The following is a 26474-nucleotide window of genomic DNA, read 5'->3' as shown; positions in this document are numbered from 1 at the left end:
TTATCCATTGTGTCAAATCTCCATCTGAAAAGTAACTAAAGCTGTCAAATAAATGTAGTGGAGTAGAAAGTACAATATTTCCCTCTGAAATGTAGTGGAGTGGAAGTATAAAGTGGCATCAAATGGAAATACTCAAGTAAAGTACAAGTATCTCAAAATTGTGCTTAAGTACAGTACTTGAGTAAATGTAGTTACTTTCCATCACTGGTCTCCCCCCACATCTACACCCACTAAATGAAGTAATTAGCAGTCTGTCCGGACCCCGGCCCGCCTCTGCCCCCTAGTGTCGGGCTGTCCGCCCTGCAGCCCCGCTGAGCTATAAGACGCAGCCCTGCGCTTCATTCCAGCAGCAGTAACCGGCGGACAGTACAGTGCACAGCGGGGCTGACAAACTTCAGCACAAAGCCGGCAGGGAAACCCCATCAAGTGAAACATTTGCAACTGTTCAGGATGGTCACCGACACACCTGTCCTCCGCCTCGCCGTGCAGAGCTGCTTTCTGCTGCTTGCGGGCGCTTTGGTGAGCAAAGCGCAGGACCAAGGAAGTTTGTTCATGTGGATTGATGCCAACCAAGCAAGGATCCTAATTGGTAAACACAACTCCACTTTACTTTCCCACTAGATCTATTAATTGGATTTTTATTTTTTTTTATATTCTTGCATGCATTCATTCAAAAGTTGAAATGGTAACTTTGAAATGGGCAAAAAAAAAAAAAAAAAAATGTGTGTCATCTCGGCATGCTGAACTTTTGTTTTTGCTGGCAGGGTTTGAGGAGGATATTTTGATTGTGTCCGAGGGGAAAATGGCTCCGTTCACTCATGACTTCAGAAAGGCGCAGCAGCGGATGCCCGCGATCCCTGTCAATATCCAGCACGTCAACTTCACCTGGCAGGCCACGCAGCAGGTAGGACACACTGCGGGACTCACCAGTGAAACACTTAAAGGCTGCAGATCATGTGAAGGATGCGTGTCAGAGAGTTGTGACGTAGCCTACACAAAAGAGATTTTAATGAAGTCTAACTCTACAATAGGCCTATTTGATTGACAGCTGATTGACAGCCCCCGCATAAACTCACTTTACCCACCTTTTTATTTGCGGAATAGAGTTTGCCACCTTTTTAGTCTGGCATAAATATATTTTTTTTTATATCAATTCATCATGTAAGGAGCCTACTATCAAACTGACGTAATTTATGTGATGTGATAGAGCTTTTTAAAATGAAAAAAGCAGAAATCACTGCTTTTCTGTAAACATAATTGCTTTTTGTTGATACACACAGTTTGACCACCGTTTTATTTACCACCACATGACTTGTTGACACTCATTATATAACAGCAGCTGCATATTTTCTGCTCATTTGCGCGGCTGCGGAGCGCAGTTTCATTAATCCCCGCTCCCACTGCGGAGTCTGCGGTGAAGAGCGGATCAGACGTGAGGAAAAGAGGCGAACAGAGGAGGACTCTGACCACTCTCCTTTTTAATATTCTAATTGCCATCTCCTGCGGTATTTTACATGTCGGTGTGGCGGAGCTGCCGCCGCGGATCAAAGCCTCTTCAGCCATGTGCCAAACATCTGGCCCGGCCTGTGAGGAGCCGCTGGCTGGCTGCGGACGGCTGACCACCGCACAGCCTCAGAGAACTTCGTGAAATGAGCACGAACTCTGAACCGCAGGTTACGTGTCGTGCGTGTTGTGGACACGCATCGCGTGAACATTCCTCCACTACAAATTGGGAGTATGTGACTATAGCAGGGATAGGACGCGCCATTTTCACCTGGTTGTCACGTGAGTTGGCTAACGGTTACGTTTAGGCAAGTAAACAACTTTGGCTAAAGATACATCTGCTTAAGGTTAGGCAACTAAAACAACCTGGTTAAGGTTAGGGTTAGGTTTTAGTTATGGTTAATATGGAAAGCTTCACTTCAGTAAGCAGTGGTGGAAAGTAACTAGGTACATTTACTCAAGTACTGTGCTTAAGTACAATTTTGAGATACTTGTACTTTACTTGAGTATTTCCATTTGATGCTACTTTATACTTCCACTCCACTACATTTCAGAGGGAAATATTGTACTTTCTACTCCACTACATTTATTTGACAGCTTTAGTTACTTTTCAGATGGAGATTTGACACAATGGATAATATAACAAGCTTTTAAAATACAACACATTGTTAAAGATGAAACCAGTGGTTTCCAACCTTTTTGGCTTTTGACGTCTTACAAAAAGCAGTGTGTAGTCGGGTCACATTTCAGATGTCTATGAGTTGTTAACAGCTCCACCAAATAGTGATTTTTCCCTCTAAACCTCACATGGTTTCATTTCAATAAATGTTCAAATGATCCAATATTTCAGCAAAAATCAAAGATTAGAGAAAAAGTCCAAAAACTGAAAACAGATTTGTGTATCAGAACTTAGTTTTTTCTTCTTTCCTCTCCCATTAATCATCTCACGACCCCTCAGATTTATCCGGTGACCCTTTGGAGGGGCCCGACCCCTAGGTTGGGAACCACTGGACTAAACTAGCTAACTGTATATAAAGTAGTTCAAACTGGCTCCACCTCCAGCAGCTACAACAGTAACATGCTGCTTCCACACTGATGCTTCAGTATTAATAATCTAATGATGTCATATATAATAAAATATCAGTCAGAGGGACCAAACCACTACTTTGACTTTAATACTTTAACTACATTTTGCTGCTAATACTTATGTACTTTTACTTAAGTAGGATTTTTCATGCAGGACTTTTACTTGTAATGGAGTATTTTTACATTGCTGTATTGGTACTTTTACTTAAGTAAAGGACCAGAGTACTTCTTCCACCACTGCCAGTAACCCGGGTCATCAAAGTTGAAGGTAAATGTATTCGCCCATCCTCCCCTCCCCGCTGACCTCAACACCTTTACTTTCCACCTCGCTATTCAATGTCAAACTACCTGTTTCTAGTTGTCTGACCCTCCTACTCCATTGCTGGTGGAGGAATTTCTCTCACTTTTACCTGAACTGGCATTTGAAGACACTTCATTTCACAAAATCTCAGGGCACCAGGATCTGAGTGTGTCAAACTGATTTATATGCGGAGGGGTAAAATAATACATTAATGCTTTTCTAAAAAATCAAACAGATTTTTGTTCGTATTGGTGGATGCTTTATGATGATCACAGACTGGAGGTCGTTTTTATCTGCCACTACATCGCTGTGTAGGCTACATCAGTGGTTCTCAATGTGGGGTCCGGGGACCACCAGGGGACCTTGAGGGGGTTCCAGGGGGTCCCCAGCAAACTGATGAATTATTAAACTTCACCATTATTTCATTTACAAGAAGTTAACACAATTAGAGAATGTAGAAGAATGACTGTTTTGATCATAGTTTCACTGTTATCTCTCTACCTACAATACAGATAGTCATGGAATTCTGGACAAAATCATATCTGACAATAAAAGTATTCTCAGATTTGGGTCCGAGAGACAAAATCTCATCAAATGGGGGTCCGTGGCCCTAATGTGGACTAAATTATGGGTCCTTGATATGAAAAAGGTTGAGAATCATTGGGCTACATCACATTACAGCTGCATACATCAGGAACATATTGCTAAAGAAAACACAGTAAGGAAAGTGGAATGTTATATGCTATATCATAGACTATTCATTATCTTGTTAAACGTTAAAACTCTTGCTATGTTGTCACAATTCTGTCTCGTTTCTATTCATTGTGGAGTTTGAAAACTCTGAGTATGGCTTGCCTTCTTTCCTTTAAAACATAAAGAAAATAAATGAACAGTTGATTTAACAGAGCTTTAGTACTTGATGCCCTTTCTGGACACCCAGGAGCCTCTGAAACGCAGATTAGGTGTTGTGGACATGAATAATGTGAAGATTACATTCCTCCACAACGAATTGGACACATCATTTACATGTGTTCATCACAGGAAAAGGTTAGCTGTTAAGTGTAGGCAACTAAAACAACTTTGGTTAAGGTTAGGGTTAGGTTTGGTAATGGTTAAATAAGATTTTTTGGTAACACTTTACAATAAGGGTCACTAAGTTAAGGGTTAGTTAATGCTTAATAAGGATGAACTAACCCTTAATTAACAGTTAACTAATGTGTCTGGTAATCATTTACACATTAATAATACACATACACAATACACATTAAATTACACATTAGTTAACTGTTAATTAAGGGTTAGTTAATGCTTATTAAGCATTAACTAACCCTTATTAAGCATTAAGTAACCCTTAACTTATTGACCCTTATTGTAAAGTGTTACCGATTTTTTTTTTTGCTGAAAATGAAAACTTTAAAACTTTTAAAACTTTAGTTGGGTTTTGAACCTGGGTTGTCAGAGTTCGTCTTCCCACATATTCTTGTCCTTTAGGTTCTTGCCTGTTTAGATTGATCAAGTGTTGTGTATACAAATGAGCAATAAATCCCAATCATATTTATTCCAGATTTCTTCAAGGTTTTACTATAAAGACAAGTGCAAAAAAAACACAGGATGGGCAAAAACATTGTAAAGGTTTATAACCAATCATAGTAACCCTATACAAAAGCTTCAGTATGAATTTGCTCAACAATTAAAATACTTACAAGTGAACAATGAAAGTGTTGTTTTAGTAACAAGAGATTCAAAAAAATGAGTTTACTGGCTCCAAACAGGAATGAAAATGAGGTAGAATGGGAAATGACTTATTACGTTTGTGGTAGGCAACTGCTATTATGTTTGTGGGAAACTTATTACGTTAATGGGATTATTACATTAAAAGCTGCAGATTTGTATTACGTTTGTGGTTTAATACGTTTGTGGGATGTCGTTACATTTGCGGGTCTAACAATCTCTCAAACGACTGTCTACATGTAGTCTACTACACTGATTCTCAACCTTTTTCATATCAAGGACCCCTAGTTTAGTCCACATTAGGGCCACGGACCCCCCATTTGATGAGATTTTGTCTCTCTGACCCAAATCTGAGAATATCTTTATTGTCAGATATAATTTTGTCCAGAATTCCATGACTATCTGTATTGTAGGTAGAGAGATAACAGAGAAACTATGATCAAAACAGTCATTCTTCTACATTCTCTAATTGTGTTAACTTCTTGTAAATGAAATAATGGTGAAGTTTCAAGGACCCCAAGTGGTCCCCGGACCCCACGTTGAGAACCACCGGTCTACTATACAACTGACATCTCCTGAGAATCAAACCGACGGATTCACTACAAATGGACACTCAGCATATTCTAAGGACCCGTACACAGGAGGAGGCACTTCTCCGTTAACTACTCATGACAGCTGGAATACTTAAGAAGTGAATCTCTCTCTCTCTCTCTCTCTCTCTCTCTCCGTCAGAGTAACGAATGACCCGTTTCTCACGAGATCCATCCGCGGAGTCGCTGCCGCAAATCACACATGAAGGCGGCCGACCTAGGAGTTCGACAACACGAGCGTCTTTTCTCGAACTAACGGCGCGTCCGCACACACACACACACACTGAGATCATAATCCGCGAATGGCATGTCGAGGCGGCCCGACGAGAGGCGGAGTGAAAGAGAGAGAGAGCAGGGCCCTTCTCTTTCCCTGGGCTCGGTTACCCCCGCACTTCAAAGGCCTCCGCCGAGGCTTAGGAACAAAGGCCCCCGGCATAAAAGGCTGGCCGCCAGAGTTATCTGTGTCGGTTATTACCATTCAGCTGCAGGATTAGCCGGCTTCTCCACACGGCTTGTGTACTTTTCCCCTCATCAAACGGGGCAAAGCTTTATACACTGGGAATTTTTTTTTTTTTTTTTTTTTTTTTGCAGGGAAGGAAAATGGCTGCGTCTCCCTGTTTTGCGCTTTCATCTCGTTTCTGGCTTCTTCTTTTTTTTTTTTGTGTGCGTGTTTTTCACAATCATCTGACAAGTGTGTAATTTTCAAAGGGAGAAGACATTATTTAGGGGGTGAGGAGCCTCTGATTTTTTTTTTTCCAGAGGGAGGATACACTTGTTCTCACAAATAAGGACCTTCTCTCTCTCTCTCTCTCTCTCTCTCTCTCTCACACACACACACACACACACACACTACAACATCCATTCACTGGAGCTGAATTGTTGCTGTGATTGATTAGCGCGGACAAATTTACAGCCCTACCTTCCAGTGCGTTTTTTTTTGCTCATGATAAATCTCCATGATGAAAGCTAATGACTCTCTGCCAAGCCATCAGAAAGATCAACAGCTTCAATGTGGCCTTTTATGGATTTAAATGTTTTACTGCTTGTTTTGTGTTGCCCCAAGTTTTGCCCCAGAGTTGCCTGGGTCCAGACCTTTGAATCCGCCCACTCCACCAGTTGACTGATTCTGGTCTGGCATGAAACAGCGGTTTCTCTCGGTTGAAAAATCGACCGGTCCAATGAGCGCCGGGGGGGGACTAATGATTAGCCAATCGATGCCATGGGCGGGACTAACGCCGTTGTCAAGCGTTGTCAAGCTGTGTGCCGGAACCAAGGAGGAGTAATAACAACAATGGAGACCGCTATAGACAAGATAGACGCCGCTATCGAGGCTGTTCTGAATCCATTAAAAGTACCAATTACTTTGAAATCCAAAATACTTTGTTTTTACTTCGCTCCGTGTTGTCAAAGACGCTCTATACTTTCTGAACAACTGGTGTTGTCATGGCTACGCATCAGTGTCGACTTAAAATGACGTTAGATTCAGGCGGATACGTCGGTCTCTAGTGATTGGTTAGGGAAAATCGAATCCCCCTCCCCCATGGACATCGGTTAGAGTGGAGGCAATGTCAGACTGAAGATGGAAACGGAGTGGAACGAGGGGACAATTCTGTCTGATATCAGGCAAGCCCCAGAGGGGACTTTGACCCCAAAAGAGGTGGTTCCTTGACTCACTCAAGCTTGAGAGTAGGGGTCGACTCTGAGGGGTGAAGGAGTTAGCACTGATCGCAGTTAGATACGAGATCAAATAACGTCTTCGGTCCAAGCCGTGGTAATGCGCCCTTTCAAAGGTTTGCAGAACACCCGAAACTGCTCCGCTGATAGACGCACCAGAGATACAGGTGTCTGGAAGGACTGGTGGTTCCCCCGAGTTACCAAACTCCATTCGATCCACAGAGTCCCTCTCAATCTTTAAGAAACACCTTCTCACCTAATGGACTGTGTAACCAAACAAAAAAAAACTTTTTATCTGCCTGTATGCACTCTATGCATTGCCTCATAGCACTGCCTCGTAGCACCTATGTCCTGTTGGACCAGATCTTAGCTTTATGGCACTTACTCCCGTTGTTCTCTCCTGACTAGAACCTTGCTTGTGTTGTATTCAAATCTCATGTGTACGTCGCTTTGGATAAAAGTGTCTGCCAAATGGGAAATTGTAATTGTAATTGTTGGAAGGAGCCAGATGCAAGAACCCGAGGTGTCGAAACAAGTTTAATCAGTCTCATCCTCGATCTCATCAAGGAAGTCAATAATTGTTCGACTACGCAACCTGTAACGGCGAATAATTTCCATCTCGGTTAACTGAAACCGGGATGTTGGCGATGCCTTCTCCTGCCTACAATCACAGCTGCCGTAGTGAGCGTCACATCTCTTTTAAACCTCCATTACCGCCAGCTTTTGGGAAGGTCATAACAGTTTCGCCTCAATTGCGAGCGGCAATTAGCGATGATCTTTGCGAATTGGATGCACCCTGTAATGAGCCTCGTATGCATAGAAAGGGGTCGTTTTTTCCGCCCAAATGCATCTGGATAACGGAATTTAAATATGCATGAACAGCGATGGCGCAATCTGTGACTATTTTCCTCGGCGGCACAATTAAGTGCGCTTTCCACCCACTGCTGGTGGCTTGTGAATCACTTTTTTTTGCAGTGGTCTGACGGTCATAGTCCTTTTGTGAATTCACTCCTGGGAGTCCAAACTGAACAGTTGACTCTTGGTATCTGTCAATTATGCTTGTTTGACCATTTATTGTGCCAATTTCACAATATACCACACTAAAAAACATTAGCACCGTTGTCAAATTCTATTACCGTGATTACTGTCTTTTTTTACAGTCTTCTTTGTGCAGACATGTTTTATATTTCCTGGTGAAACAGCGAATAAACGAACCATATTTAATATGTGGGGGATCGTACGTTCATCACATCTCATGAGTCCATCTTTCTCCCCCTGCCAACTTTACTTAAGTTCAATCTACCTTGCATACGCTGACCTGACAATGACAGACTGCTTGTGTTAATCATAAATTCATAAATTTGCGACAGAGTTGACAAATTAACATCATGCTGGCTTCAGGTGCCTGTGGGAAATATCAGCTTTACGAGTTAGATGTGCAGTTAGATGTAAATATGACAGGGAGAGTCTGGATTATCTATGATCCCCAAGTTAAGACAAACTGCTAAAAGTTCAGTATAGAGCTTAATGTAAAAAGGTCCAATGTGAAGATTTAATAAAACAACACAAATAAAACAATAAAACAAGTGGGATATATCCAGTCAGTATAGGCCTAGTGTTCTATATGTACAAAAGTGATTATTATGTTAATAAAATGCAGTGCAAACATGCAGTGTTTTGTCTATATTTTCAACACTAATAGCAAGATTTCAGCAAATTGTGATGAAAAAATGTATACCCTCCCATGTCTAGTCTATAAAATAGCTAATTGTTTAGCTGCTTTAACATGAAGGTGGGACATCTCCCCATATTTCAAAGTGGAGTAGACAGTGTGTGCTTAGTCTACTGCTTATAGTCCATTGGAAAAAGTACCTCATCATCACCATCTCCACAGTGTGGCAATTCTTTTACACTTAAAGTTGACAAAGTTCCTAGACATATGGAGCAGAGGTACAATACAAGTCCTACAATGTGAAAGCACATGAAATCATTTGACAGAACTTCCTTCCTAAGATTAAAGGAATAGTTCACCCAAAAATGAAAATTCATGAACTCTAAAGAACAGGTCCCCATTGACTTCAGTTGTTTTGGAGAAGGCTGCTACCAAGTTGTGCTGGCAGCCTCCCTGTGTGTTATATGAACTAACAAATTTCACCTGTGTTTCATTTGGCATGAGGGTGAGTAGATGATGACAGAATTTTCATTTTTGGGTGAACTACTCCTTTAAGGCTATAGTTTACCTTCCTATGGTTTAATCTGTAGGAGTGGAGGAGTCGATATCAGAAACAGAATTGACTCCAGAAATCTGGTAATACTTCAATGAATCTTATATTACCAAGTGGACAATTTTCCCCCTTCTCCCAGTGCTGAGGAGTGAAGTGCCCCCTGCTGGCTCCTCCTCATGTCTCAGTGTGTCTTCATGTGTGTTGCAGGCAGAGTATTTCTATGAGTTCCAGACCCTGCGCTCCCTGGACAAAGACATCATGGACAACCCGACAGTGAACGTCCCCCTGCTGGGCAGCGTGCCGCACAAACCCTCAGGTCAGCGCCGAGCCTCCTAAAACCCGCCGCTAAAAAACCTCGCCGTCACCGGTTCCAGCCTACACAGTGTGTGTTTTTTTTTTTCTTGTCTGTGTTAGTGGTGCAGGTGGGTTTCCCCTGCCTGGGAGACCAGGACGGCGTGGCAGCCTTCGAGGTGACCATCCTGGTGATGGACGCCGGCGGTAACGTCATCCTCAGGACGCCGCACAACGCCATTTTCTTTAAAACCTGCCAGAGAGGTGAGGATGAATACACAGGTGTAGGTGTAGATTTGCGGGGGAGGGCAGCAGTCATGTCCTCCTCAATATTAGGAGAAGGATGAATTGTCCTGTCAGTTTTTTTTCTCAATTGCATATGTTGTGTTGTTGGTTTCTGTGCAGTTTTGAAGTAGGGGAGAGCGGGGTAAGATGAGCCGGTTTTTACTCAAAATCTTATTTTGGCGAGGAAAAATGAGACAGAACTAAAACAAATGCTTCCACCCATATTTCAGGATGTTGACTTTCAACTTAACTGGTAAGAATGCAGCTAAAAGAAAGAAGAATGAAAATACAACTTCCCTTGGCTCAATATGCCCCTTGGCTTTTGGCTCAACTTACCCCATAGCCACCTTTTTGAAAAAAGTTGGTTTCACACTAGTTCACTGCTAACCTTTTGCAATTAATTCGCAATTTGCAATTAATTCATGTGGTTTCAGTTCTTGGAAGTAGACCAACATTTACTGTACTTAAGTACAATTTTGAGATACTTGTACTTTACTTGAGTATTTCCATTTGATGCTACTTTATACTTCCACTCCACTACATTTCAGAGGGAAATATTGTACTTTCTACTCCACTACATTTATTTGACAGCTTTAGTTACTTTTCAGATGGAGATTTGACACAATGGATAATATAACAAGCTTTTAAAATACAACACATTGTTAAAGATGAAACCAGTGGTTTCCAACCTTTTTGGCTTTTGACGTCTTACAAAAAGCAGTGTGTAGTCGGGTCACATTTCAGATGTCTATGAGTTGTTAACAGCTCCACCAAATAGTGATTTTTCCCTCGAAACCTCACATGGTTTCATTTCAATAAATGTTCAAATGATCCAATATTTCAGCAAAAATCAAAGATTAGAGAAAAAGTCCAAAAACTGAAAACAGATTTGTGTATCAGAACTTTGTTTTTTCTTCTTTCCTCTCCCATTAATCATCTCACGACCCCTCAGATTTATCTGGTGACCCTTTGGAGGGGCCCGACCCCTAGGTTGGGAACCACTGGACTAAACTAGCTAACTGTATATAAAGTAGTTCAAACTAGCTCCACCTCCAGCAGCTACAACGGTAACAGGTGTTAGAGTACATCTTCCACCACTGCTAAATTGTACTTTTTGTTCCAAAAACAGTTTTATGAGCATAAATGTATTTACCACTTGTCCTATGTGGCTGGTTCCTTTGCAGCCATGTTGAAATCAAGGGCTCTTTCTAAATGGCTGGTCACATGACACATAATGCTTACCATTGCTAGGATACAGGGGGTGGTTCAACTCACCCACTGGCTCATCTCACCCCACTCTCCCCTACTACTGAGATTTACTGAAGTACGTTTTGGTTTTGGTCACACGAAAATGGAGCCCTTCTCCCAGCTGTTTGAAACTCCCTTTAATGCCTTTGCAAAGGAAGTTTGACAATAAATTAGACAGCCATGTTTCATATTTTGATTGCCCTTCAGATCAAGGTTCAGTTTAATGTCTTGCTGTATTTATAACTCTTTCTCATGTCAATTTGAATCATTTGTTTCAAACTTGCAGACGAACTAATGAAAAACAGATTTGCATTTAGTCTACCGCGAGTCCCATAGTATGTAAGCGTGATTTACTGCACAGGGTCTGATCAAGAGTGTGCGCCCCCAAAAGCTGAAATGAAACCCCTTGGCTTCCATGGTCCTCCCGGCCAATACCCTCACCCTGCTCTCCCTCACCCCCGGGGGCCTCGGCACCGGCCGGGATCGCAAAGCCGACCCCTGACTTGAAATCCACCGCGGCTGTATTCACACTGTACTTAGACCGCCTATTGTTGTGAGCGGAGTGAGTATAGTAGCCTGGCGGAGCAGGATGTATGTCAGCCATAGATCCCTGTGGATAAGGTCGGGCCCACATCACCAGTGGGAAGAGTAATTGGATCCGATTGGGGCTCCATGTGTCTGGCTGTGCTGTGGAATGTAGAGTGGAAGCAGCCTGGCGGTGCTGCTGCTTAAACCAAACATAATCTCTGCTGCTAATCAGCATCCGGCACAAAGGCCATTTCTGGGTTATGATGTCATGTGAATGCCCCCCCCCCTCCCTCCCCTCTCGCTCCACACACACACACCACACACCCCCCTACCCCCTACAGCTCTATACACACAGGGATACTGTAGACGGATTGACATACATACACATGTGTATATACTGTACGTACACAAATGGCACATATGCACACATGCAGGATCAGTAAACTGACCCGCACACACATAACCTGACAGTATTGTGTACATCCTAGACCTGCTCCTTTCAGCAGCATATAACAGCTGCCCTAACAAGTGAATTCCACCAGTTGATATCAGTTACAGGAAGCCATGCAACAAACCAGACTTCAAAAGTGACTTTGGTTACATGCTCCAGCACTCTTGAGTCACGTTATATAGTGTGTTAAGCGTGCACCTGACTCGATTACTGTATTTTAACATGATTTATCAAAGAGTTGACTTCACATCAGCCTTATGGCACACATGGCTCAATAAATGCCCCTGTTTATGCAGCATAAGATATGGGCCTATGGGGTGGATTATTACCAATATTAAACATTTCTTTTAAAAGTCGCTGAAAAGAAACGGTTGGCTTTGCTGACATGTTGATCGGATCCCGGCAGAACAAACTCAAACCAGACTCTCGGACCAGATGGGACCCCGCCATGTATACTACCTTTTTTTATTTTCCTTCATGAGAGCGCAAATCTCGTTGCCGGCTTTAGCCAAAGGCGACTGGACATCTCCCCCGAAATCACCTCGGACAACCGCTTTCGGTTTCGTAGACGCGGAGGAAATTGTCTGAGAAACAAAAAAAGTCCGCTGCCGTTTTTTTTCTCTCCTCCTATCGTGACTGTAGGGCAATTTTTTTTTTTTTTTTTTTTTAAGCAGGGAAGAGCCCTCGCCACTCCCAAGCTGAAAAGGTTCCACTGTTTGTTCGACAGTGCTGTTGACATTATACCCCCCCCCCCCCCCGCCTCAAAGCTTTCCCCTAAACGTTGTCGTGGTTTTTTCCCTCCCCGTCCGTCTCCGCAGCGAAGTGTCCCGGAGGCTGTCGGAACGGAGGCTTCTGCAACGAAAGGCAGGTGTGCGAGTGTCAGGACGGCTTCTACGGGCCGCACTGTGAAAAAGGTACGTGTCCCGCCGCATGGTCCCCAAACGAGAAGCCCTTCCCAAACGTCACGTATTTCAGGTCTGTGCATCTCGGACAGGGTTGTAGATGGTTCTTGGTACATCACTTTTCCAAACTGGGTCGGTCGCATCGTTTAAGTCTCCTTCGAAACAGCTTCCCCCCCCCCCCCATGAACTCTGAGCCATCGGTATAGATAAAAACAATGACGAGAGTTTACGAAATGATAATGATAATAATGAACGTAAATTACTTATATACACACATACAGTACTGTGCAAGAGTCTTAGGCACATGTAAAAGAAAAAAAAGTAAAGCGAAGATGCTTTCAAAAATAATTAAATGAAAAGTTTCTAAATATCAAAAAATGTACTATAAAGTGCAGTCTACTGACACACTAATGCAGAAAAAAAATGAATAAACATCTAAGACACAGTTTATATAAAAACTCTTTGGTGCCTAAGACTTTTGCACAGTACTGTATATCCACATGCATAAATGCATACATATATGCCTGCATATCAATTTGAGAGAAAAAATAAATAGATAAATAAATAAAAGAAAAAGGAAAGAAAAAAGAGTGTACAGTCTTACTTGGTAAATGTCAAATTTACGAAGTTAGGATATCAGGTCTTGATTCCAAAAATGTAAGAAATGAATCCCATATTTTATGAAAAATATGACTTTTTTTGTTTGATTGTGTAAGTAAGCCTTTCAATCACTATGCAAGAAGAAAGCTCATTAATCAAAAGGTTCAAAGACCGACAGCAAACACTTTTCCAGTGTCTGGCAATAAGACGTTTCACTTGTATTAAGCAGAGGTTAACCAACTTACTTTCATGAGTTTTTAGGGAGATGGTTCTTAGTTAATGACTGGCAAACATAGCCTATGGCTAAAGGCGGCGGTGTGGTAACAACAAAGCTGAACTTACCCAAAATAGAAACACTCTTGAACACGTTGCTGCATACTCACTGCGGCTGGATATTATTCATTTACGGTCACAGTGTGTGAAGAATTTGAGTAGTAAGAGATCACAGATTTGGCTGGAATTTGGTGGAGCACACCATAAACAAGACATTTGCAGTTACTCACATTTTCCTACAGGTAGTACATCCAGAAAATCATAGAACTCACACATCCTATTGTGTGCAGACTTGTTAAACGGAGGGATTTTGATCTATCAGGTTGGGTCAAGTTTATTTATATAGCACATTTCATACGACAGGCGTAGACTCAATGTGCTTCAAAATAAAAAGCAAAAAAAAGGCAAAGATCATACATGACAAAAACATATAAGATAGGAACATATAAGAAGGTATTACCTGTTAACCACGCACTTTAAACCTAACTAAAAGCATGTGAAAAGAGAGATGTTTTTAGTCTGCTTTTAAAAGAAGACACTGTTGTAGCAGACCTGAGTTCATGTGGTAGAGAATTCTAGAGAGTATGACCAGAATGACTGAAGGCACCATAAGCTGATTTAGAGTTTATTCAAGGTATAGTGAGGAGACCTTTATTTGATGATGTAAGGGATCTGTCCGGTGTGTATTCAGGGTGGCACAAGCCTCTGTTTTTCATGCATTTTCAGCTTTAAACAGGGGTTTTAGAGACTTATCCAGACTTGAAGGGTTGAAAAGAGAGTGGAGTCCATTTATTCTCTGTGTACGTACTTTGTGGCATGTGAAGCGTTGCTGAGGCACCTAGAAATGAAAAGTATATTGCTCGTATTTTTTTTGGTTTTTCCTCCACATATTTATTTCCATGGCTTTAGGACATTTGACCATGCCTCTGCTGGCCCACTGGAAACTCCTCAGAGCAAATGAGGAAGTCACAGTAGATGTAGTGATGTAGTTTCTGTAATCCTTCCAGCTCTTTGCTCACCCAGATGTCTGAACGGCGGCTTGTGTATGAGTCCAGGAGTGTGTATCTGCCCGCCGGGTTACTTTGGCGACAGCTGTGATAAAGGTACAGTACACCCAAACCCTCCAACATCCTCCCATGAACTATTAGTATTACTATTAGTCAGGTGGTGAGCTTGAAACGAGCACTAAGCACCCACGCACCTAGAGGCATTTTCAAACCTTTAATGTGGTCTAATGCAGTGGTTCTCAACCTTTTTCATATCAAGGACCCCTAATTTAGTCCACATTAGGGCCACGGACCCCCATATGATGAGATTTTGTCTCTCGCACCCAAATCTGAGAGTATTTTTTATTGTCAGATATGATTTTGTATAGAATTCCATGACTATCTGTACTGTAGGTAGAGAGATAACAGTGAAAGTATGGTCAAAACAGTCATTCTAAAATGAGTTTAACAATTCATCAATTTGCTGGGGACCCCCTGGAATGCCCTCAAGGACCCCTGGCGGTCCCGGGACCCCACCGGTCTAATGACGTCTGCTGTTTCTTCTGTCCGCAGCGAACTGTAGCGCCACCTGTCTGAACGGAGGAACGTGTTTCCACCCGGGGAAGTGCATCTGTCCCGCCGGCTACGAGGGAATTCGCTGCGAACTCAGTGAGCGGCACTTTCTTTTTTTTTTTTTTTTTTTTGGTGTTTGAAACTCTTCTTGTTTTTCATTTTTTTTTGTCTTCTACTGTCCATCTACTGCACACTATCCTAATGTTTGTTTTCATGCAGTAAGTAAGTAAGTAAGGGAAAGTCGTCAATTAAGCTCACGTTCTTGCGTCTACACCTTCAGCAAAAGGTTTCCAGATTTAAGGGAATAGTTCACCCAAAAATGAAAGTTCTTCATCTCCTCCCCCTCATGCCAGTTGAAACACAGGTGAAGTTTGTCCATATAACACACAGGGAGGTTGCCAGCACAACTCCATAGCAGCCTTCTCCAAAACAACTGAAGTCAGTGGGGACCAGTTCTTCAGAGTTCCAAAAAGACCTACAGTATATTTACACCATCATTTAGTGCAAATATTCATATCTCTCATATTCATATCAACTCTAAAGAACAGGTCCCCATTGACTTCAGTTGTTTTGGAGAAGGCTTGTGCTGGCAACCTCCCTGTGTGTTATATGGGCAAATTTCACCTGTGTTTCATTTGGCATGAGGGTGAGTAGATGATGACAGAATTTTCACTTTTGGGTGAACTACTCCTTTAAGACAAAATGCATAGTTAACGTTTCTCCAGCTGGAGATGTCGCATGACCTCTCTCTAATCCAGACTTTTGTGAATGGGGGGCGGGCGGGGAGGAGACCGGGCAGCAAACCGCTTTCTTTTAATCACCCGGCGTCCTTAAGTTTGTGAGCGCTCCCTCCTTTTTTTGTTTTCGTCGTTAAAAGCTGCGACACTGACGTCACCTCCTCCGCGATCGCAAATAAAAAAAACCCCCCAGAAGCTGCCCGTCAGACCAGCGGGGCGGCGGCAGGGCGGAGGTCTGGAGGATCTCATGCCGTTTCACTGCGGGCGGAGGAAGCCGCTGGGAGGGCGAATCCGACTCACACGCACAACAAAACACAGATCTCCGACACTGGGTTAAACCTTTCCATTAATTACCGGAGCCCGGAGAATGTCCACATTACGCAGCAAAACCCGGTGTTATTTTTGACCTTGCGAGAGAGAACGTGTCTTTGGCGAGCCCAAATGTAAAAACCAGTCCTTTATTTTCCGGCTCGTGGCGGGCCGTGAGGGATCAGACGACATCTGAAATCCGCGTCACGCGTCACGGGTATCGAAAACGCCACTTTTCACGCGTAAAACCTCAAAGGAAGCGATATCGCGTGAAGTCGAAAAGCACTTTGAAAAAGTCGCTCCGCTGCCTGTGTTTCTCTTTCTTTTTTTTTTGTCGAGAGTCCCCTATTGTCTCTTTCCACGGATATGAATTTCATCACTCCGTCGGGGGAACAAAGACGGCGCTGAAACTCAGTAGGTGTTGATCAAATACGCGGGCAGAGCAAAAGGCTTTCAGATCACTCCTCTCGCACCAGGACTCTGGTTTTTGAAAGGTGTCGAATTTCCTCTTCACACCTCGACTCGTCAGTTTTTTTTTCCGAGTCTCCGCTGTCTCTTCGGTGGCAGGGAAAAAAAAAAAAAAAAACCCCCCCGGGGGCTTCACGAGGAGTAATTGTTAACTCGACACTCTACGACCGGCAAAGTGGAAAGCGGCGTTTCATCGACATTTCATTACCTGCTGCGGCCCACGCCCAAAGTGAGGCATCCCTTCTAGAATAATACAGCTTGGCAACGCGGGTGGAGGCAGGATCCAGGGGCCGGTTGCACAAAACTGACAAGTCCTCTCCTTAAGGTTGTTCACTTAAGTATTTGAGGTTTTCTCCTTATCTTGGTCTTATACTTAAGTCCCTAAACCGTTGCACAAAAGACCTTAGCAACCAAAGTAAGGAAAAAAAACTTAAGGTACCTCTGACTCTATCTTAACCGCAACATGGCCGAGTTTATGGCGATAAATGAAGAAGTTGTCGTATTTTTTTTGGACCTCTTGGATGAACCTCTTCACCAGACTTCTTGAATTAATTTTCGTTGCAATTTCCTCCCACATTCGTTGTTTTCTGTTTGCTGTTATTTACGGATCAAATTTACTTTTTAGTATGTGCTTTCTTTTATTGTATTCCTCCAGAAGTATAATCTTTTCCTCCTCTGACCGATTTGGTTTTCTTGTCTTCTTTTCTTCTGCCATTTTTTTTTACTGTCTTGGCCAACTTTGTGAGACGATAACAGGTATCGCAAGTGCAAGCAAACAAACGGTCTCCATGGAAACTGTAGAATTTTACCACTGTAAAATCTCTTTCAATGCAATAAATGCGTTTTTCCTTAACTAAGGAAACCTTTTAAAGGATTCTGTGCAACACCCTTAAGTAAGTCCCTCAGCTAAGGAGAAATTAAGCCTTAAGTGTCATACTGAAGGAGAAAACTTAGGGTGTTTTGTGCAACCGGCCCCAGGGTCTACAGGCCTACAGGAAGAGAACGGGACGGAGGAGGAAAATATTTCAGAGAAGTCATCCGTCTCTTCGACCGTATCTTTGCAGGTAAATGTCGTCAGCCCTGCAGAAATGGAGGGAAGTGCACTGGGAGGAACAAGTGCAAATGCAGCAAGGGATTTCATGGTGACCTCTGCTCCAAAGGTCAGTATGTTCATGTATATTTGCTGTAAAAATCAGTAAGCCCTACTACTGTTATTTTGCACACTTTTTCCCATACTTTCCATCGATACACTTTACTGAATTTGTGTTGACATTGTTGGTTGCGCATGTTTATAAAACCCCCCAATTCACTATATTCCTGTTTATATTAAATTGTATGTTTACATTCTATTTTTCCCTACCGGACTGGAGTACAACATTGACCACCTATTAATCACTGACACCAAAATTGTGACTGTGCATGTACCCGGAGTTGAATTTAAGACGCATAACAGAGGAGAGGAGGGAGGGAGGGGGGACGGACATACTGAGGTCAAGAGCTGTGATTGGTTGGGAAAAGCCAAAGAAACAATAGGCCTTTTTTGGCATATTTTAGATCAGTGATTTTCAACCTTTTTCATATCACGGACACTTAATTTATTCCACATTATAGCCACGGACCCCCATTTGATGAGACTTTGTCTCTCTGACCCAAATCTGAGAATATTTTTATTGTTAGATATGATTTTGTCCAGAATTCCATGACTATCTGTATTGTAGGTAGAGAGATAACAGTGAAGCTATGATCATATAGTCATTCTTCTACATTCTCTAATTGTGTTAACTTCTTGTAAATGAAATAATGGTGAAGGTTAACAATTCATCAATTCATCATTTTGCTGGGGACCCCCTGGAAGCCCCTCAGGGACCCCCGGTGGTCCCCGGACCCCACGTTGAGAACCACTGTTTTAGAGTAACAACTCATGCCAGTGTATTGTAAGCGAAGCTGCTAATTTTCCCCACAAGGATCTTTAACATTCACACTTTATGACAGTCTTCGTGTTGTAAATCTGTGTGTGTGTGTGTGTGTGTGTTGCAGCTGTGTGTGAGCCCAGCTGCGGGGTCCATGGGACCTGCGCGGAGCCCAACAAGTGCCACTGCAAGGACGGCTGGCACGGACGCCACTGCAATAAGAGTGAGTGAGGAAACCTGATGCTCAAATCCCCAATACACACACACACACACACACACACACACACACACACACACACCATACCCCTCCCCCCCCTCCGGCTGCTAACTGCCACCTGAAAGTTGACGAGCACATATAATACCGTGTAACGCTACACCCTTTGGTTCTGCTCCACAGAGGCATGAATGAATGAATGAATAAAAAATAAAAAAAACACGCCGCGCCGTCTTTGTAGTTTTTCCAATGAAAACACCAAAAGCCACATGAGAGGGACTGACAGGGGGCTCGGAATCCGCAGCGAAACCAGCCGCCCGCTTGTTTGTGTTTGTTTGGCCGTGCGTCATTAGCGGTCACGGGAGCGCTTCATTCGTTGCCAAGGAGAAACAGATGATTAGAAGCAACAGGAAAACATGACGAGTGCAGAAAAGACAACCCCTCGGGGCTTTTCCCCGCGCTCCGCCCCGCCTCTCTAGCTTTACGCTTTAATTGCCCTCCCTGTTAAGCTGTCACGTATTGTCTTCTCTCATACTCTCATATTTCTCGCTTTGTTGTATATTGCATCCACACTTACACATACGCACTTTCTTTTGCACATTTTCATTCATACATGTCTATTTAAAGCAGTGATTCTCAACCTTTTTCATATCAAGGACCCCTAAGGTAGTACACATTAGGGCCATGGACCCCCATTTGTGTCTCGGACCCAAATCTGAGAATATTTTTATTGTTAGACATGATTTTGTCCAGAATTCCATGACTATCTGTATTGTAGGTAGAGAGATAACAGTGAAACTATGATCAAAACAGTCATTCTTCTACATTCTGTAACTGTGTTAACTTCTTGTAAATGCTATAATGGTGAAGTTTAGCAATTCATCAATTTGCTGGGGGACCCCCTGGAACCTCCTCTGGTGGTCCCCGGACCCCACGTTGAGAACCACTGACTTAAAGGATAAGGCCTGTGTTTTTTAATGCATTGCTTACCATCAACAAATCCTATGAAAATAACAAAATCAGCAATGAATTTGTTTTGCCAGCAAGTCTCGTCCAATGCAGCCATGTCCCAGCAGCCATAGAACTCCATTGTATTAAAAAAAACGATTAAAAACCCGTCACAGAGCCATGCTGCTGCTCTGGGCAACATATTTCATCATCGTGATGCACCTCAAACAACTTAATAAGCCGGCTGTAAACACGTTTGCGATCTCAGGAAAGTAGTTCCGTAGCACCGAAAATAGTCCCCGGCGTAATGAAGAATTTGTTCCCGTTTGAATTTGATTTGGTAATAACTACAGCAGTCTGACTTTTCGTGGTAACAGTTAGCGATTTTTAAAATTGAAACTATGTCTTTGTGAGCTGGATTTAAAGGTTTTTAGCTTGCAATTGGAGCCAATGACTTCTGGGTTGAAGGCTAAAAACGGTACGTGGGAAGTCAGAAAGTAACGGGAGTAGAGCAAACGCATTGTTGATTTTGTTATTTCATAGGATTTGTTGACTATAAGAAATGCATTAAAAAACACCAGCGTTATCCTTTAATATGTTGGAATGGTTGGTATGTTTATATATCCCCATTTGCTCTATTCTTATTCCTATGCCTATCCTTTGCTGTGCTCTGTTACTACTTGCTGCTGCAGTGACCCAATTTCCCCACTGGGATCACTAAAGTTTCATCTAAACCTAATCTCGCTCTGCCCTCTCCTCCACCAGGGTACAGAGGGAGCGTCTCCGGCAGCCATCGGCTCTCAGCTCCCAAATACAAGCAGCATCCGCCCTCCACCAAGAGCACGAAGGAAGCGGAAGACAGCAGCCGGCCAGCGGAGACCAACTACGTGGTTTGAGTGGACGACGCATCATCGCCCTGACCGACCCTCTGCAGCAGCCCGCCACCTAGTCGGGGGATTCCTACCCACTACAACAACTCGCTACCTACCCCGACACCTGCGACCCCCTCCTCCTACGGGCCGAGTTCCCATGCTGCTCCTAAACCACATCGTAGAACTCATTACCACAACCGGTACATTCTGTTCATCTCGTCCCCTCCGGCCTCGGACGTTTTCCCGTTTGCCTCTCAATCCCGTTTTCGTCTGGATTCCAAACCAGCCAGTGTTCCCAGTGCTGCTCTGATGTTATCAGTCTGTGGTGGAAGTCCATGCGTTCACACTGCGAGTTATTGTTCTAGTTATTCTTATCGATGCCCCAGACTGTGGCCGTCTATGTATATATATAACCTTTATTTAACTAGGAAGTCACATTGAGATTAAAACCTCTTTTACAAGTGAGACCTAGCCAAGACAGGGTCAAATAGGAGGTACAAACAATAGGTACGACAAGAATACATTACATAATACAGTACATAAACAAAAACCAGGCAGCAATATTTAGTCATGTGTTAGTTAGTTGAAGCAGCTGCAGCTAACAGTGACCACTTCCATTATTTTAAGTTTAAAATCATTTAAAGAGATGAGGGTCTCAAGTTTGAGATTGGCCTGCAAATCGTTCCAGGACCAAGGACCATAGTAGAACAGGCTTGATTTGCCAACCTATGGAGCGGTCTGCAGCTACCAAGTTTTGAACAGGCAGATATTTTGGTATTACCTTTCATAACATTACATTTCAATTAGTTAACATAGCTAGCTAGCAAGTAAAACATGTTGTCCCCCAAGAATGATGCAGGCACACGTTGGGTCAATCGGTAACAAGATGCATCACCCCTCCGAGTTTTGTTAAAATCGGACCGGTGGTGTAGCAGTTGCGGCCTTTCAAATTTAGAAATTTTGACCTTTAATTATAGCGCCCCCATTAGGCCAATCGGTGTAATTTTTTGAAATGCTGGAACAAGGATAAATTTCGGACGCTTCGGATCCATATCACAGGGTTCCTACGCAGGTCTGGAAAGTCTGGAAAAGTATTAAAAATGAATTTGATCATTTCCAGGTCTTGAATCGTTTGGGAATTTGAAAAAAATGTCTGGAAAAGTATGGAAAATGTTGCGGTTCAGGTCCGACACACAGATAATTCTAGCTTTTATGTTGCTGTAGAGCCACTTTGAGTCCACAGTTTTTGTTGATGTGAAGAATAATGTTCAGATAGAGGGACGCTCTTATTACCCAGCCGCTGTCAGCATGCATTATATCAAATACCCACCAAAATCAAATCTGGTCAAGAACATATGGTCTGGGAAAAATATGGCATTTTAAAATGGAAACCATGTAGGAACCCTGCCAATCATCTCACATATTGTGATATTTGTCGCTGTGAAGAGCAATCTTCATCTATACAGTGATATGACCTAGTTAGCAGGGGCAAGATGTCTATCTGCGTAAATCATATTGAACACCAGACAAAATCTTCCAAACAAATCAAGGTCTGGAAAAAGTATGGGATTTTTTAATTGAAAACGTTTAGGAACCCTGATAGCAAACGAATAGTCTTCTGGTGACGTGTTGATCATGTTGCTCACAGTGTGAACGCATGGTCTGGGCGTTGCCTCTGCTTCTTCATTCACCTTTCCAAACTCCAGCCCAAATACCTGAGAGGGGGTGACTCATGTTAGTGTTATTGTTGGGTGGCGGGGGCGGTGGGTGGATTGTGGGGCTTTCTTCACCTGAGATTTCCTCTAGGGATGTGGAAGTGACTCACCGGCCACGGTATTACTCCAGTAAACATAGCCTTTAGCTAAGATCAGCTCCTTGTATCTGCTGTTTTGACCATCAACACATCACTGGAAGCACGAAAGAAAGGCATCAGTCACCGAAGGCTGACTTCTTCTACAGTAGAAATGAATGTCAGGTATGAAAGCCAAAGAAAGTCTGCGTACCCATTTAGTCGTACAGCCAAACCGTTTCCTCTTGAGGCAGCAAATAGAAAGCGAAAACCATGTTGGGGGAGAATAGATATTTTTTACTTTCATACAGTTAATATATAATAAAACAATACGTTACAAACAGCATCTTGAAATTTAAAGATTTTGAGAGGATACTGATTTGCTTGAGATTGTTCCCCCATGTTGACTCAACTCTATCCTGTGTATTATAAGATGGTACCAGTTGAATTCTGAAGATCTGCTACACTTTTTGTGAACCACTTTTTTTGTTTGGTATTTATCTTATAGTTTATGGTAGTTAACATGATAAAGTAGGGGTAGACTATATCTCTCTACATTCACATTCTCATTGTGTTTTGATATTTTTGTGTATAACATTTACAACAGAGCACATGAACTGCCTAATGTCATATACTGGAGAATAATCACAAATGGGTTGTTTTGCATTCTATGTAATGTAATGTATTGAAGTAAATAACTGTAAATGCTATATTTGTTTCATGTTGAATGATCATTATTACTAGTAAATAAACATTTTATGAATTCAAAATGCTTGTGCCTACATATAATAGAAGGGCATTGCATTGGATTTCAGTAAATCCACTTTTTGAGGGTAAAAATTCATTTCAAGAGATTGTCCCGTTGGTCAACTTCCCTATTAAGTGATGACAACTATTGCAGGTGAGCAACCACGTATTCATTTTAGGTGTACAGAGTCGCCCACCAACTGTTCAACTGTTGCCAACAGCCACCGTCCATTTAACTTTGGTGAGCCAATGGGAGAAAAGAGTGAGGACCCAGTGTGAACCAATGGGAGAAGAGAGAGGACCCGGGATGAGCCAACTGGAGAAGAGTGAGGACTCAGGGTGAACCCATCTGTTTCAACTGACTCTGTTGCCAGCATGTACTTAGAGTTGTTAACTATCTCACAAATCCATATTTACAGAAGAGGATTAGGGCCATATGTGAAAAATGTAGTCTTCTGAGTTCTGAGTTTCTGAGATTAAAGTCAGAATTCTGACCTTAAACTCAGAATTCTGACTTTATTCTCAGAATTCTGATTTTAAACTCAGAACTCAATTAAATTTTTCACATGTGGCCCTAATCCTCTTCCGTACATATTAGACAACTGTAGGGAGGACTAGCAGCAGTAGCAGTTGCACATGGTGTTACCTAGTACTTTCATAATAGGTACTGGGTAACAACACTGTAACAACCTCATCCGTCTTCTGAACTAGAATATGGAAGTTCCATTTAAGATAGAAGGAAAGCAACAAGTAGGAGTATTATTTTATTATTTTAAAGAACCACTGGTTGATTATACCTGGTTTTATTATTTGAAACTATTGTCTTTTTTATTACCTTTTATTATTTTAAAGAACTACTGTCTCACACTCAACATGTCAATTGAAGCATGTTTTGCATGAGTTTGTATGATCTATGTACTTGCGTGTATGTGCATTGTGATGTCGCTGACAAATGTGTTGTGTGATGCAGTGGCTTGGAGCTCAAGACAAGTTTCCCTGTGGGACAATAAAGAATATCTTATGACCGGTAAGCAAATGTTTCCGAAGTACTCCATAGTAATTATTCAGCAGATTGCACAACTTACTACATTAATGTAGTACTCTTATCCTGCTAATAATTACTCGTTATTACCAGAAATGACCAGCATTTAACCGAGAAATTACCCACAAGTTATCATAATTACCAGAAATGACCACTTACTTTCTGGTAATTTCTGGTAATTTACCCTGTAATTTGTATAACGTAATGTAAAGTGCTACCTTTTGTTTTGGAATTGTGCTTTGGCCATTAGATATTACACCAAACGCGTCATGGAAGACCCAAGAAAGCACAAGCACACACTGAGAAACATCCTCTTTCCTCTCCATGGGTTAGAGCATGACATCCTCTGCCAACTTCTAGACTCTGAGCAGCCAGTAGCGTCTTTCCTTGGAAGAAAGTTGTCAACACGGCCACCTTCACTTCCTGTGGAAACAGGGAAAGCAGTCCCTACTAGTTCAAAACAGTATGTAATGTTTTAATCCTATTTTGTGCACTAGTCTCCCACACAAAACTGCCAGACTTTGCTGTATATTATATAAAATGAAGGGGGCGGCCACAGTGATCCATTGTGTCCATAGGTGTGCGTTTGTTTCAATTCATTTTCAATGACAGCTGTCCGTTTTAACTTTTTCTGGATGGAAATGTAGCTAATTAGAAGTGTTCCTATGTTTGTTTTCAGAAAAATGGCGGCATATATAGTACTGAGATAATGCAGTGACTCATCAAAGGATTACAGAAACAAAGATAACACAGGGAAAGCCTTGTATAATGTTGGGATGATTATAGGTTTTCAAGGTCAGTTTTTTTATTGAATTTATACTGTACAGTCTGTTTCTTCTTTTCTCTATGCAGAACCCCCACTGTGAGCAAAGCCATCTCTGCATGCTTTCTCCTTACTGTACGTCTGCCACGCCCCGTTCACGTTCCAAAACATCCCAATGGACAAAAATCTATCCATCAAAAATTGGGGAACATAAAATTGTCTGTTTTCTGATGGATCGGTGTGGCTGCTCCCTTACTATTTAGCTTCAGAGCTGCTACAAGTTCTCATTTTCTCACTTTTGAGATTAGGCTTGGGCCTACTATAACTCAACATAGTGTACACTAAAATATTAGCATAGAGCACTGGGGCTATGGATGATTTGGGCCTATATTCTCATCACTTAATGACTAAGTTGACTAACGGGACAATCTACCAAAACCTGGAGTAACACCAGGGATTACTGCACATCATCCCTTCCTCCCCCTCATGAAAACTTCCTTTGTCCTTCCTTGAGTAGTTTGGGAAATTGGATTCCAAGTTTTGGACATTCAATTTTCCATTCATTTCTAAATGGGATATTACATTATTATTTCCCTGCTTATTTTTCCCTGTGTTGTGTGTTTTGGATCCATCTCCCTGCTCTATGGGGTTAAATATTTTCGCTGAAACACATCATATGGTTACTGACTAATTTTGTGTACTGGGATGCTTTCCAGAAACCACAAGTCTTCTCATCATATGGGTCTTCCCTGCTGTGCTTCTATAATTATATCCATAGCACATTTGTGAAATCCCCATCGCTCCCTCCACTGTCATCTTCTCCTGTGGAGGATGAGGATGGTAAGAGTCCTGACATCTATAATAATAATAATAATAACTTTATTTGTATAGCACTTTTCTAAAAACAATGTTTACAAAGTGCTTTACATACAATAAAACCCAAAAGCAGTGATGTGAAACTACCACAATGAATGATAGAAAAATTAGAAAAAAAAAAAAAAATATATATATATATATATAATATAAAATAGGAATAAAAGGTAATATATGAGGTACAGGTACAACTAAAAACAGACAAACAAACAGAGATACAACTAAAAACACACAAACAAACAGAGATACAACTAAAAACAGATTGAACTTTACATAAAAGTGTGCCGAAAAAAAATTATAAAAAATAGGAATGAGAGGTAGTACAAGGGATAAACAGGTACAACTAAAAAAAAACAAAAAAAAAACAGAGATACAATTAAAAACAGATGGAAGCCTTTTACTACAGCATCATACCAAGCTGGCTTGTCCACATACTACATGCTTAGATTACATTAAATGAAACTTTAATGATCCCCATTGGGAAACGCTGCAGCAACAATAGGTTATAAATAAGAGTAGAGCATATATAAACATACTCAACACATATATTAAGTT

The 26474-nt window shown here is 42.0% G+C and overlaps 1 protein-coding gene across 1 annotated transcript; it reads left to right on the top strand.

The window, feature by feature from the left end:
* The first annotated feature begins 368 nt into the window (after window positions 1–368).
* Window positions 369–23230, top strand: wif1 (wnt inhibitory factor 1). Its single transcript, XM_071534969.1, has 10 exons — window positions 369–589; window positions 765–904; window positions 9318–9426; window positions 9525–9665; window positions 12732–12827; window positions 14696–14791; window positions 15248–15343; window positions 17826–17921; window positions 18799–18894; window positions 20599–23230. Exons 1-10 carry the CDS (start codon window positions 451–453, stop codon window positions 20727–20729), a joined length of 1140 nt encoding a protein of 379 aa, XP_071391070.1. The 5' UTR covers window positions 369–450; the 3' UTR covers window positions 20730–23230.
* Window positions 23231–26474: the final 3244 nt, after the last annotated feature.

This window comes from Centroberyx affinis, unplaced genomic scaffold (genome assembly GCF_046629955.1).
Source record: "Centroberyx affinis isolate AG114_WGS23_722 - 3 ecotype Tasmania unplaced genomic scaffold, CSIRO-AGI_Caff_v1 ptg002641l_1, whole genome shotgun sequence".
NCBI classification, from domain to species: Eukaryota; Metazoa; Chordata; class Actinopteri; order Beryciformes; family Berycidae; genus Centroberyx; species Centroberyx affinis.
This window is presented reverse-complemented; position numbering and strand designations above follow the sequence as displayed.

Bases quoted from the DNA above. Each gene is read 5' to 3' on its own strand.
- wif1 (XM_071534969.1), top strand. From the start codon at position 451: ATGGTCACCGACACACCTGTCCTCCGCCTCGCCGTGCAGAGCTGCTTT. The intron at 905-9,317 runs GTAGGACACACT...TGTGTGTTGCAG, and splicing joins CCTGGCAGGCCACGCAGCAG to GCAGAGTATTTCTATGAGTT. The intron at 18,895-20,598 runs GTGAGTGAGGAA...CTCCTCCACCAG, and splicing joins CGGACGCCACTGCAATAAGA to GGTACAGAGGGAGCGTCTCC.